We start from the raw sequence: 14578 nt of genomic DNA, 5'->3' as shown, positions 1-14578 counted from the left end.
GATTCCAGGTATAAGCCACTGTGCTGGGCCTGGTTTTTTTACTTTAATTAATTAATTTTTTGTCTGTTTTAAAAAATAATTTTTCAAGAAAGGTTAAATAAAACCTTAGCCTGCTTTCAAGATGCTCTACTGTATGGCTACTGATATGGTTTGGCTCTGTGACCCCACCCAAATCTTATCTTGTAGCTCCTGTAATTCCCATGTATTGTGGGAGGGGCCTAGTGGGAGATAACTGAATCATGGGGGTGGGTCTTTCCTGTGCTATTCTCATGACAGTCAATAAGTCTCATGAGATCTGATGGTTTTATTTATTTTTATTTTTGGGGGGATGGAGTATTGCTCTGTCACCCAGTCAGCCAGGAGTGCAGTGGCACAGTCTTGGCTGGCTGCAACCTCAGTCTCCCAGGTTCAAGTGATCCTACTGCCTCAGCTTCCCAGGTAGCTGGGATTACAGGCACACACCAACCCTCCTGGCTAATTTTTGTATTTTTAGTAGAAATGGTGTTTCACCACATTGGGCAGGATGGTCTTGAACTCCTGACCTCAAGTGATCCGCCCACCTCAGCCTCCCAAAGTGCTGGGATTACAGGCATGAGTCACTACGACAGGCTGAGATCTGATGGTTTGAAAAATGGGAGTTTCCCCGCACAAGCTCTCTCTCTTTGCCCGCTGCCATCCACGTGAGACATGACTTGCTCCTCCTTGCCTTCCGCCATGATTGTCCCCAGTCACATGGAACTGTAAGTCCATTAAACCTCTTTCTTTGGTAAATTGCCCAGTCTTGGGTATGACTTTATCAGCAGCATGAAAATAGACTAATACACCTACTATTTCTCTGTACCACCTTACCTCCTCTTACCAAGTGAAATATGGTCGCTGTTAAAAGAACACATGTGTATCGCTATGTCTCTGCCTCTGATTACCATGTCTCCCTTGCCTTGTTATCTGTATTCTTCCATTCTTTCAAGATCCTCTTCGCTTTCCCTCTCCCCTAAAAAACCTTCCTGATTGATATAATCTCCAGTGATCTTTCCTCCTCTATGTTTATGACATACATTAACAAATGCTAAACTGCTGTTTACCTTTGACTGGTACATTTTCTCACCCAAGCAATCACAAACCTTGTTGAATAGGAAAAATGGTTTCATGCCTAGCATAATACTTTATAACTTTAGGCATTCATTAGTGCTTGTTAATGACAATTAAAAATTATTGTATCAAACATGCATTTAATGAAGTGCCAACAACATAATAGATATAAAAAAACCTTTTTCTTTTTCTTTCTTTTTTTTTTATTTGAGATGGAGTCTAACTCTGTCACCCAGGCTGGAGTGCAGTGGCATGATCTTGGCTCACTGCAACCTTCACCTCCTGGGTTCAAGCCTTAGCCTCTCCTGCCTTAGCCTGCCAAGTAGCTGGGACTGCAGGTGTGCACCACCACACCCAGCTTATTTTTGTATTTTTAGTAGAGATGGGGTTTCACCACGTTGGCCAGGCTGGTTTTGAACTTCTGACCTCAGGTGATCCACCTGCCTCAGCCTCCTAAACTGCTGGGATTACAGGTATGAGCCACCATGCCCGGCCTAAAAAAAACCTTTGTTAAACAGTAAAATACATCCCAAGTAAGAATGTTACTTACTTTTACCAATATGTCTTTTACAACTTGATTGCTATCATTATGAACGCTGATGTAACTGGAAAAGGTCTCTCCCAAAAATATATTCCTGTAAAATAAAACAAGTATTTATTTAGGCAGAAATCCATTCACGTTTCTTTTTTTTTTTTTTTTTTTGATACTGAGTCTCGCTCTGTTGTCCAGGCTGGAGTGCAGTGGCGCGATCTTGGCTCACTGCAAGCTCCATCTCCCAGGTTCATCCCATTCTCCTGCCTCAGCCTCCCGAGTAGCTGAGACTACAGGTGCCTGCCACCATGCCCAGCTAATTTTTTGTATGTTTGGTAGAGATGGGGTTTCACCGTGTTAGTCATGATGGTCTCGATCTCCTGACTTTATGATCCGCTCGCCTCGGCCTCTCAGAGTGCTGGGATTACAGGCATGAGCCACCGCATCTGGACCCATTCAGGTTTTACATTAGATATTCTGTGTGAGAATCACTAAGGACTTCAAATGGAGAAACATTTACTAAAGGATAGAAATCTGGTGAAATATTGTTTCAACATTCCTTTGTTCACACTAGGCCACTCATTCATTACCTAGTGCAAATCAAAATATGGATGTAATCTATAAAACATGATATATTTGGCCTTTACTGTACAAAATGCCAGCCTCACTAGAGATAAGACTCACTGAAATTAGATCTATGCTAAAGTCAGGATTTGTATTTGAATAGGTTAGAGAAAGCCAAGTTTCTATTCTTGCAATAACTTATTCCCTGAATGTAGAAGAGCTCTAAGTTATTGATATTGGGGTATTTTTACCAATTTATTTTATTTCCTAAGTTATCTGAATAAAAATCACCAGTGGTTTTATCTTACATAGTTTTATATTTTTTACAGTTTTTCAAGACGCTAGTCAATGACCACATTCTGTAAAACTATAAAAACAATCTGTAAAATTTCCTTCTGTCTCAAATTCTGTCTGTTACAGAGTGGAACCAGAGGCTTCTACCTTATTATTAATCTAGAATAATAATACAGCTAAGAATAACAGAAGAAATAAATTTAGAGTTCCTAATTAGCTGACAAGTCTGATAACTCATTTTGGGAGAGGACTATGAGGCAAAAAACAGAGTGGCTTCTGAAAAAGACATTTACATTAGTAGTTAAAAAAGTATATGGCCATTAAAAATATAGTTAAGATCTAAAGAAGAAAGTAAAAATTCTATTATCCTAGGAACCACTATTAACATTTTATTTTGGTATATATCTTTTTTTTAAAAAAACAGAAAGCCATAATCACATAGTATGATTTTTTAATAATCTTTTTGCCCCTCAAATGTATCATGTGCTAGGCGTGGTGGCTCACGCCTGTAATCCCAGCACTTTGGGAGGCTGAGGTGGGTGGATCACCTGAGATCAGGAGTTCAAGGTCAGCCTGACTAACATAGCGAAACACGGTCTCTACTAAAAACACAAAAATTAGCCAGGGCAGTGTGTGCGCCTGTAGTCCTAGCTACTGGGGAGGCTGAGGCAGGAGAATGGCTTGAACCCAGTGGATGGAGGCTACACTAAGCAGAGATGGCACCACTGCACTCCAGCCTGGGCAACAGTGCGAGACTCCATCTCAGAAAAAAAAAAAAAAAAAAAAAAGGAAATGTATCATGAGCATTTCCCCATCCCATAGTTCTTTTTTGAAAACATAATTTGTAGGCTTTACAAGGTTTCTTATGTGAATATGTCATTCTTACCCAAAATTTTGTGGTAAAGTCAGCATTTCTCCCAACATTAAAACTTCTGCACCATTAACAGTTGACGGATCATCTCTCATCAGTTGGTTAAAGAGATCTCCTGAATGAAGAGAAAAACATAAAATTCTAACATCTACCTTTTAAATAACTTTTTCTTACATAAAGAACTAGGAGAGATATTTTAAAAAACAACCTCTTGACAAAAATGATATTTAAAAAGTCTAACTTCTAGATTTTAATACAACAAATCATGTCAAAAAAATTCTGATCTCACAGGGAATGGACACTTTAGAAACAAAGAAAAATGTACGTCATGAGATAGAAAATATACTAGAGAAAGCCCCAACAATTCTAAACAAAGGGAATGCTAATATATACATTGACGCAACACTTGAGGATGAAGGCAATTTTAATAGTATTATGAATATGAATATATCTTAAACTGTAAGTCTCATATTGCCATATGATATCAACATAATTTGGACTTGCAGAGTATAAGTAAGACCTGTTACTCAGATGGCCACCTTTCACATGATACAAAAATAGGCAACAAAGAATCCAGCAAATGGTTAGCATAAAATTCACAGGGCTAGGCTTAGTCCAAGTTAATGTAGGCAATTCAGGTTTCAACTTTTCCCTAGGTGCAAATAGAGGAAAGCATGTGCCATACCAGGTAAGTCTTTCTCTTCACATGTTACTGGGATATTGGTGAATAAAGTAGGCTTAGTCAGCCGCATCACTGTGAAGTAAAAAAGTAAAAGAAAACAAAACATTAATACTGCTTAGGGTTAATATTCTCAAGTCTAGTGTATGATATTCATCCATTTTATACTAACATAAAATATAACCTAAATACTTCTTAAACATAATACTACATACTTCCTAAGGTTATCACATATCAGTGATTTATTAAGAATTTTAATGTTACAAAAGAATCTTATATAAGAACCATTTACAACTTATGAATTATAAAAAGTAAATATAAATACAATATACATTCATTATAGAAAAACTGGAAAATAAAATTTTTAAAGCTTAAAGAATATTAGGAGCATAAGGCTTTAAAAAGTCTAAGTGACTTCGCTGTAAACAATATCAACAAAATATTAACATTGGAAGCTCACTAAGTGTTTTTTTGTTTGTTTGTTTGTTTTGAGACAGAGCCTTACTCTGTCACCCAGGCTGGAGTGTAGTGGCGCAATCTTGGCTCACTGCAACCTCTGCCTCCCAGGTTCAAGCAATTCTCCTGCCTCAGCCTCCCAAGTAGTTGGGATTACAGGAATGCACCACCATGCCTGGTTATTACTATTATTTTTTGTAGTTTTAATAGAGACGGGGTATCCCCATGTTGGCCAGGCTGGTCTCGAACTCCTGACCTCGAGTGATCTGCCTACCTTGGCCTCCCAAAGTGCTGGGATTACAGGCATGAGCCACCACGCCCACCCAAGTGTTTCTTTAAGTAATATTAATTCTGTGTAGAAATTATAAAAATGTCAGTTAACATATAGGTTTATATAATTCTAACCAAAACTAAGATTTATTTTTGCAACATGATAGAATGTGTCTAAAGTTTATCTAAAGAAACAAATAGATGAAAATAAGCTAAGGAAATTAACGGAGGAAAAAAAGAGGAAGAACTGAATTTACTATATATTATAACATATTTAAATCCATAATCAACTAATCGGCTTATTAAGACCATACCGATATATTAGTTTTTCGAAAAAAAGATAGGATATACTTATATAAAGAAACAGCTGGGAGTGGCTGGGCACGGTGGCTCACACCTGTAATCCCAGTACTTTTGGAGGCCGAGGTGGGCGGATCACGAGGTCAGGGAATCGAGACCATCCTGGCTAACACGGTGAAACCCCGTCTCTACTAAAAATACAAAAAATTAGATGGGTGTGGTGGCGGGCACTTGTAGTCCCAGCTACTCAGGAGGCTGAGGCAGGAGAATGGCGTGAACCCGGGAGGCGGAGGCTGCAGTGAGCTGAGATCGTGGCACTGCACTCCAGCCCAGGCGACAGAGCAAGACTCCATCTCAAAAAAAAAAAAAAAAAAAAAAAAAAAAGAAAAAGAAATAGTTGGGAGAGAGATTTTAAAAAAACAACGTCTTGACCAAAAAAAAAAAAAAAAAAAAAAATCAATTAAGGGATTAAAAGTTAAAAAATCAATTAGTAAAAGGATTTTTCATTATAAGGCACAAAGACAAATGGTTATTAGCTATCTGGAAAAATAAAATTTAACTAAAAAATTCATTTTAAATATAAATTAAACAAACAAAAAGCCACAGAAAAGTAAAAAAAATTGAAATAGAATATTAAATATAATCTAATGAGAGTAAACACTCTATAATTTTTTTAAAAATCTTTTTCAGTTTCTTCTAGAGTGTCATTTGACCACATCAAAATAAAAACAAAAACATAAAATTTAAAAATAATAAAAACTTGTAAAAATTTTCAGAAAATGAATCACAGAGGGCTAGTTCATTATCAAGTCTGGCCGGGCGTGGTGGCTCATGCCTATAATCCCAGCACTTTGGGAGTGCCAAGGCGGGTGGATCACGAGGTCAGGAGTTCGAGATCATCCTGGCTAACATGGTGAAACTCTGTCTCTACTAAACAAAAATTAGCCGGGCGTGGTGGCGGGCGCCAGTAGTCCCAGCTACTCGGGAGGCTGAGGCAGGAGAATGGGGTGAATCCAGGAGGTAGAGCTTGCGGTGAGCCAAGATGGCACCAACTGCACTCTAGCCTGGGCAACAGAGCAAGACTCCATCTCAAAAAAATATATATATATATATATATATATTCCTTCAAATCAAAGCCAAAATACTATAAAGACTATAGACCTACATGGTCAATTCAGAATATAAGTAGCGTTCTAGCATATGTAAAAATGCACCGCCCAACTACTAATTAACCAACTATGGTATTCATATCAAATTTAGTGGCTTTCTCATTCTGGTTTCAGCTTAAATGTCATCTTTTTGAGAAAAAAAGTTAACAGGTCATTCTGTTTCTCTCATGGTACCTTGACTCCTTTCCAAACTCCATGAAGTGTAGGCTCTTATGTACTACGTTCAGTTTTGTAGCATCCGTATTTGGTGTAGGTTCTGCTATTCAGATCTTCCCTGAATAAAATAATGAGCACTTCATGAAAGTCCCTAAATAACTGACATTATTTTGAAAGTGTAAGTTTCAGAAACTGAGGCCAATAATAACCTGCTATATTAAGCAGCTGGCTTTTGAAATACTCAACAAATGCTACCCTTAAAATTTCTGAAGTTACTTTGTATAGCTAGCATTTACTGAGCATTTACTAGCGCCAGGCATTATGCTAAATATTTTACAAGCTGAACACATTTAATTCTCATGAGTACTCTCTAAGTTGGTATTACATTAATCCCAATATACAGATAGGGCATTGACAATGCCTGTAGAGGGTAATTTGCATACAAAGGACTATATTAGTAGATAAGTGGTAGAATCTAGATTTGAACCCTGGTGATTTCACTCTGTTAAAAAATTCTCTATAATAATTATTAATTATAAGCCTAGAGCCATAAACCTGGAATGTCATGCCTTACCAGAAATATCCCATGGGATTTCAAAGTAGGAATCTATTCCAAAAAGAGTATCAATCAGCTACAGATGAATATGGGGAGGTGTTTCCAACCTTCACTCTTATTTTTAACTAAGAAAACAGATTAAAAAGTGCCCTGAAAACAGATAAAGGTGCCCTTGAAAGTGATACAGAGGAGGCAGTTTCTCCCACAGCTAAAATCACTTATTTTTTTTGAGACAGGGTCTCACTTTGTTACCCAGGTTGGACTACAGTGGTATGATCATGGATGACTGCAGTCTTGACCTCCTGAGCTCAAGTGATCCTCCTGCCTCAGACGCACCCCTTCCCCCTGCCCACCAAGAGGCTGGGACTACTGTCACATGCTACCATGCCTGGTTAACTTCTGTATTTTTTGTAGAGATGGGGTTTTACTATGTTGCCCAGGCTGGTAAGTTCACTTTTAGTACTAGTTGGTGTTTTCTATTTCTTCCCCATTATTATTTTCATTTCATTAGAAAAGAAATCTGAATAAAGAGAAAATACAGTCTCAAGGGAACCCTAAAACGTATTTTTTTTTTTTTTTTAGTGCCCCGGAGTTCACCCAAACGTGTAGCTAACATATTTGCTTATTATAGGTTCAAATTTCTATTATAAACAAAAGTCCTATAAAGCTTAGTTTTTCATGATTCCTGTAGTTTGCAGGTGATGAGATGGTGGGTAAAAAATGATCCTCCATTAAAAATAAAGCGATTCCAAACTGGTATTAAAAGCAACTTTTTTCTTCATATTTTCAGATTATGGCCTTTGCAGCAACACAGATGCAACTGCAGGCCATTATCCTAAGCCAATTTACGCAGGAACAGAAAACAAAATACCACGTATTCTCATAAGTGAGAGATAAACAATGAGTATACATGGACACAAAGAAGAGAACAATAGACACTGAGGCCTATTTGAGGGTGGAAGGTGACAGGGGGATGAGGACTAAAAAAATACCTATTGGGTATTATGCTGATTACCTGGGTGACAAAACTATTTGTACACCAAACCCCTGTGGCACACAATTTACCCATATCACAAATCTGCACATGTACCCCTTGAACCTAAAATAAAAGTTAGAAAGAAAAACAAAATCAGTGGACTTCCATTTTAAGCAACCTCAGCCATCTCAGGCTATGAAGAATCCCTCTGAAGGGAACATTTACCATGCATTACCAAGCTCCTACCATGATAGGCACTGTGCTTCAAGGTAAACATGTCTATATTCCTAGTAAGTGCACCCTTATTTTTCTTAGGGAGCTGGTGTGTTTAATAGTAGTAACGACATGTAAGCTGCATGAGGGCAAGGTCCATGTCTGTCTCCTTCCCTAATATATCCTAGCACCTAGTGCAAAGTAGGCATTTAAATATGTTAAACAAATATACGTGCTTGTACAAAACTTTTATTGTTTTAATCTCTTTGAGCATTTTTATGAGGTGATGTGTAAAACCAATTACAAGATTATGCTTATGGGGAACCTACAATGACTCTAATCATCAGCCAAGTAATAATTAGCACTAACTATCATATACTGAATTATCTGTATTAGAAGAAATAGACAATAGTTTGATCCCTTATTCAACATTTGATACTTTCCTTCAAAACAGTTTATAGTCTTAAAGATACATTATAGTTTTAGGCGAAGTATACATTTTGTATCTTTGTTTGAAAACAGCCTATCAATTATTATTACATATATTTGGAAACATCATAATGAATCTAGACTAGTCTCCCACTTTGAACTACATTCATGCCACATAAAGAGCATTCCAAAGAGAATTGTTTTGAGTTTTATTTTTTAAAAAATTACACTTGAGGTGAGTAAAGAAAAAACTACAGTAAAATTAGATTTTAGAGATTAACCAAAATCCAAACTATACAACTTAATTCATAAGACTAATTAAATCACAGTTTGCAACAAAACGAAAGGCACAGAACATTTTTACCTTCATATTCAGTGTAAACAATAATTTATCACATTTAAAAGAAGGCTGCTAATAAGTAGAACTCAGAAAGTTCTTGACTTAATTGACAAGCCTAGGAATTCTAAAAAGCCACTAAAAATTTAAAAATTTGTAAAAATTATTTCATCTATTTCAATCCATATTCATTTCATTCAGAATATTCTTTTTGACATCAGTGGAATTTATTACATACTAAAAATAACACCATATTTATGCACAAATAAATTAATTTTTCCAGAAAGAGCTAATCTTCCTTTAAGAAGACTTCCCACATATTCACAATACATAATATCACAGAACACCCATATTTGGCCTAAATGCCTCTGAATTGTAGCATTACAAGATGGAAGTTCATTGTGCCTAATAATTTGATTGAGTTTTGTCCAAATGTCTTCCAGAGTTTGGCTGTTACAAATAGTGTGTTCTATTGTCCATCTTGCTCTATAAAGTGAGTGTAAATTTAGTGCCTTTAAACTATCTTGCAATTTTTTAGACAAAGGAGAAACTTTTTCAGTACAATTATTGCTGGGAAGGGAAATACTCCAAGATCTCCTGTTGTGCTGTTTTCCCTTCTCTGATTGTTTACCCAGATTTCCAGAATTAGTCTGTTCCTTCAATGCGTGTGACGAGGTTAAATGCTGCTTTTTCAAACAAGGTTGAAACTCCAATAGATCTACTGTGCAATCATAATTGTGTGACTTAGCATCATGTTCTGAAATGGTTAAGTACTGTTTCACATCTTCAGCTGCCTCTCGAGAAATCACAGGTGGTGATCTTTTAGGTCTGAGTGGAAGCTTGGACCCATCATATGGAAACCAAGGTATAAATCTTGATAGCGGACGAGTAGGAAAGTCTTGAATTGCTTTTTCCACAATTTTTGGCAGTTGTGTGGGATCACTCTCATATGGTCGATAATGTAATATTACTTCTGTAGTCATTCTGCAGTAATCCAGTTACTCTTAGTGATGAGAAAAATTTCTTAGCTGAACTCCTCAGAGCTAGAATGTAAATTTATCATTGCAAGATTGTCTCTCTTGCCAAATCAGAGGGAAACAGGACCTAAAGTAGAAGTATTGCAAAGAATAAGATATAGTAGGGATATTCTGCCTACAAAAGTCCTTTTGGTAAATGTGAATGTAATCTACAAACCTGAAAATTCTTTCTCTTACCAAAATAAGGAATCTAAATTAGATGCCCTATAAAATCACTTCCAGCCTAAAAATGCTAGTAGTCAACATGTTTAACTCAACAGATATAAAGGACTTGGAAGTATCAATATTACTATATTAAGTAATAAGTCTTAAAACTTTAGCAGAAACAAAGAGTAAATGAATCTTAAAATATTGTTTTCATATGAAGAAAATTAACAAAAAATGTAATATTTAAAAATTTGAGGCAACTAAATTGAGGACAATAAAATCACTGTAAGTTCTAATACAACATGGTAAAAACCTGTCTCTACTCAAAATACAAAAAAAAAATTAGCGGAGTGTGGTGGTGCATGCCTGTAGTCCCAGCTACTAGAGAAGCTAAGGCAGGAGAATACCCTGAACCTGAGAGCCAGAGGTTGCAGTGAGCTGAGATCGTGCCACTCAGCCTGGGCGACAGAGCAAGACTTCATCTCATTAAAAAGAAAAAAAAGAAAAAAAAAATTCTAATCTGTCTGGAAGAAAAGTAATCATTTTATACTTAAAATTATATAGATCTGCCAGGTGTGGTGGCTCACCTGTAATCCCAGCACTTTATGGGGGCCAAGGTGGGCAGATCACGAGGTCAGGAGTTTGAGACCAGCCTGGCCAACATGGTGAAACCCCATCTCTACTAAAAATACAAAAAACAGCCGGCTGCGGCGGCCTGTGCCTGTAATCCCAGCTACTCGGGAGGCTAAGGCAGGAGAATCACTTGAACCCGGGAGGTGGAGGTTTGCAGTGAACTGAGATCGCACCACTGCACTCCCATTGCACTCCAGCCTGGGTGACAGGGTAAGACTCTGTCTCAAAAAAAAAATTATATGGATTCCACCAAACAAATATATAGATAGAATATTTGATGATTTCATGTCATTCTCTACAGTAAAAACTAAAACCATGCATATGGTTTAACTTTGCTAATATGGTTTAACCAGGCTAAGAACCAGTTTTGTGACACTGTCTTCTCCTCATAACCCAGGCAATTAAACAGCATGGGGACCCTAATACCATGGCTTTTGAATTCCAATTTGGAGGAGAACAAGAAGTCTAGACTCCTATTTTTTTCTCTTAGAGCACAGAAGTCCTCAAGTTGCCCCAAATTAAGTCACTGATAATAAATTCCGATATATGGTACATAGGCTTAAGAATAGAGCCTTCCAATATCTGCAAGTTAGGCTTCCTAATCAGACCCAAAGCAGTAGGAGCCATAAAACAGGCTTTTTCACATCTTAACTGCAGAAAAAAATAAGTTGAATCACTTCTCCCCCAAAATCATTAGAGAATTACTTGATGAGGGTTCTCCCACTGCTAGGATAACCATGAGTATGGACTCTTGTCATGATGTCACAATAGAATCACTGTCCGATTCTAGAGTCAGAAGAATAACTAATTTCATGATTCTTTTTACCTACTGATACTGCCCACTAACAGATCTGACAACTCTCAAATTCATAAATAATTGTGATCTTTAACATCCATAATTTTAAATACGGATCTAAATGTTATCACATATTCTTTCAAGAATAATGCACTCATGTTTTTCTTCCCTGTTCCTTACACTTTCACATTGTAAAATATGGCATCGAGTAATTCTCTTGTCTAAAGTCAATCAGTGTTATACTCAAGAGACAATTTTTTTTTTTTTTGAGACAGATTCTCACTCTGTCACCCAGGCTGGAGTGCAGAGGTACGATCTTGGCTTACAGCAACCTTCGCCTCCAGAGTTCAAGTGATTCTTGTGCCTCAGCCTCCCGAGTAGCTGGGACCACTGGTGCACACCATCACGCCTGGCATTTTTGTATTTTCAGCAGAGATGGGGTTTCATAATATTGGCTAGGCTGGTCTCGAACTCTTGAACTCAAGTGATCAGCCACCTCACCCAACCAAGAATAACAAAATATTATCTTTAACATTTTACATATTAAAAGATAAAGTGAACCTAAATGACCACTTAAATTGATACATTTGGCATCCAGCATCAGTAAATTGAAATGCTGTGAAAACTGTTGATCAACTAGAACAATGGGTTAACTAGAAGATGGTACCAAAGAGGTTTAATAAAGTTGAAACTATCAATTTTAAAGCACTTACCAGTTTAGGCTGTTTATTCTTTTTTTTTTTTTTTTGAGACAGGGTCTCACTCTGTCACCCAGGCTGGAGTGCAATGGCACAATCTCAGCTTACTGCAGCTTCTGCCTCCTAGGTTAAAGCGATTCTCCTGCCTCAGTCTCCCGAGTAGCTGGAATTACAGATGTCCACCACCATACCTGGCTAATTTTTGTATTTTTAGTATAGACGGATTTTCACCAAGTTGGCCAGGCTGGTCTCAAACTCCTGACCTCAAGTGATCTGCCAGCCTCGGCCTCCCAAAGTGCTATTACAGGCATGAGCCACCACGCCTGGCTTAGGCTGCTGAAATATTCTTTCTTAGGTATCCTTTATTTTGGAAAACAAAGAATAACAGAAAACTAAAAATTCTCAGTGGCAGTCTCTGTATCACTGGAATTTAACTTTTTGTTTGTTTGTTTTATGAGACGGAGTCTCTGGCTCTGTCACCTAGGCTAGGGTGCAGTGGCGCGATCTCGGGTCACTGTAAGCTCCACCTCCCGGGTTCACCCCATTCTCCTGCCTCAGCCTCCCTAGTAGCTGGGACTACTGGCGCCTGTCACCAAGCCACGCTAATTTTTTGTATTTTTAGTAGAGACGGGGTTTCACAGTGTTAGCCAGGATGGTCTCGATCTCCTGACCTCGTGATCACCCGCCTCGGCCTCCCAAAGTGCTGGGGTTACAGGCATGAGCCACCGCGCCCAGCTGGAATTCAACTGTTTTTAATAGCTTCTAATTTGTATAAATCACACGTAGCAGCTAATAGAACTGTTCCAAATTCCCATCAGAGTAGTTGGTAGAGGAATTATTTCTGAGAATGCCGTTTCATTCATTAGGAGGCAACATGAACTCTTGGAAAGAGAGAGGTAGGCCTTGCGTTGAAACACTGCCTCAATCACTTACTAGCTATGTGATCTTGGAAAAGTTGCTTAAACTCTAAGAATTAATATTTACTCCACATACTTGAAGTGAGATCGCGAGATAAAGAACATGACAATTAGTTGCTTTTCTTCTTTTCCCTCTTCTCCACGAGTAACAATCCATTTTAGTCTCCATTTTAGCCTAGATCATTTGCTCAGGTTAAGCTTAGAGGTCCCATCACTGTATAACTTAACATTACAAAGTTCCACAGTAAGAGACAATCTCGCTAACACAGGCATCATTATATGAGACTGATGAGCTTCTAGAATGTCTGATGACTACATCATAATGGGAAGGATGTGTTCCTCAAAATGGATGCCACAAGTAAAATAAGTGCAATTCAATTGAACCCAAATGTTTATTGAGCATTTCCTCAGCTCATTCAATAAGTCATTGTTAACCCCGTGTTAGAGCATCCAAGAAACAAAAAGTGCATTTGTTGTAGTAAAAAATAAAATAAAGCTGAAAAGATTTCAAATAAAAAGATTTCCAGAAAATAGGCATTAAAAATAAAAAAAAAAAAAAAATTGTCCTAAAAAAAAAAAAGCCTGCTGTTTTTTCCTAAATAAAGATCTAATTAAATCACCAAACTTACTCAAAATGGCTGTGTACAAAAAATGAGAGTTGACATTAGATCTCGGACATATTTCCCACATACACAGTGCTTTGAAGTAAACTGCAGTTTGTTTTTAATAAATCTAAGTTATATGTTGTATTACTATATATTGCTAAATTCTTTGCACTACTGTTATGCAATACTAATTTTACAGGGGAAACTGAAGCCTGATAACTTCGTCAGTGCCACAGGAAGAAACGAGAGACAGAAGGAAAAAGCACTTTACATGCCCGCTGTAATTCATCTTAGTTCACAGAGATCTCCACGGTAGGAGCGGGACGTCAGCTTCTGCCGCTAAAATCTCGTGACTGAAGCAGCATAGATCAGAAAGAGTGATTTACCAGGTATCTATTTCATTCTAGAAAGGAGCCCGTAAACCTAAAAAGCATCCAGGCGAAATCGCTTCCTCCCGCCTGGCGCCAAAGGACAGAGCAGGAGGGCGAGCACTGACGGTGTTTAAGAAGGCTGAGGCCTACATGGCAAAGGCTTCGATAAATAGGGAAGGGAAGAAAACAGAAAACGGGTACTCAGGTTCGCAAAAGTTTACCTTTCAGCGCCAGCAGGTGCTCCTGTTTAGGGGGATTCACTTCCATTTTGACCAGCACTTTTGACCCACGGCCTACGGGGGCTGGACAGGTTCAACTTGGCCCGGAAGGAAACGGAAAACCTCGCGTTTGGCAAGACCAGAAGTCAAACGCACTTTCAACTTCTCTCCGGTGGTGGTACCTTAAATTTTCTTACTGTGTTCTTTACAGACTGGCTTCTTCTCACCAAGTCCATTTCTTTTATCTTAGAAACGTATGCATAAA

General features: G+C 37.9%; 2 protein-coding genes across 5 annotated transcripts in view; both read right to left on the bottom strand.

The window, feature by feature from the left end:
• The window catches only part of TRAPPC13 (trafficking protein particle complex subunit 13), a 41149-nt gene extending 26626 nt beyond the window's left edge, over window positions 1-14523 (bottom strand). For 3 of the 4 annotated variants that reach the window (XM_015140114.3, XM_015140115.3, XM_015140116.3), the window contains exons 1-4: window positions 14317-14378; window positions 4036-4104; window positions 3366-3465; window positions 1640-1724 (exon numbers count right to left, since the gene is read on the bottom strand). In XM_015140114.3, the coding sequence (XP_014995600.1) occupies window positions 1640-1724; window positions 3366-3465; window positions 4036-4104; window positions 14317-14362 (300 nt within the window). In that variant the 5' untranslated portion in view covers window positions 14363-14378. 4 annotated transcript variants of the gene reach the window in all.
• Window positions 8357-14378, bottom strand: SHLD3 (shieldin complex subunit 3). Its single transcript, XM_078004782.1, has 2 exons — window positions 14317-14378; window positions 8357-9995 (listed from the first exon to the last, which is right to left on the bottom strand). The coding sequence occupies exon 2, from the start codon at window positions 9872-9874 to the stop codon at window positions 9122-9124; it is 753 nt and encodes a 250-aa protein (XP_077860908.1). The 5' UTR covers window positions 9875-9995; window positions 14317-14378; the 3' UTR covers window positions 8357-9121.
• Window positions 14524-14578: the final 55 nt, after the last annotated feature.

The sequence above is a fragment of the Macaca mulatta genome, chromosome 6, assembly GCF_049350105.2.
Source record: "Macaca mulatta isolate MMU2019108-1 chromosome 6, T2T-MMU8v2.0, whole genome shotgun sequence".
In the NCBI taxonomy this organism is placed as follows: Eukaryota; Metazoa; Chordata; class Mammalia; order Primates; family Cercopithecidae; genus Macaca; species Macaca mulatta.
Note: the sequence above shows the minus strand (reverse complement) of the source record. Positions and strands in the feature narration are given on the sequence as shown.

Bases quoted from the DNA above. Each gene is read 5' to 3' on its own strand.
- SHLD3 (XM_078004782.1), bottom strand. From the start codon at position 9,874: ATGACTACAGAAGTAATATTACATTATCGACCATATGAGAGTGATCCC.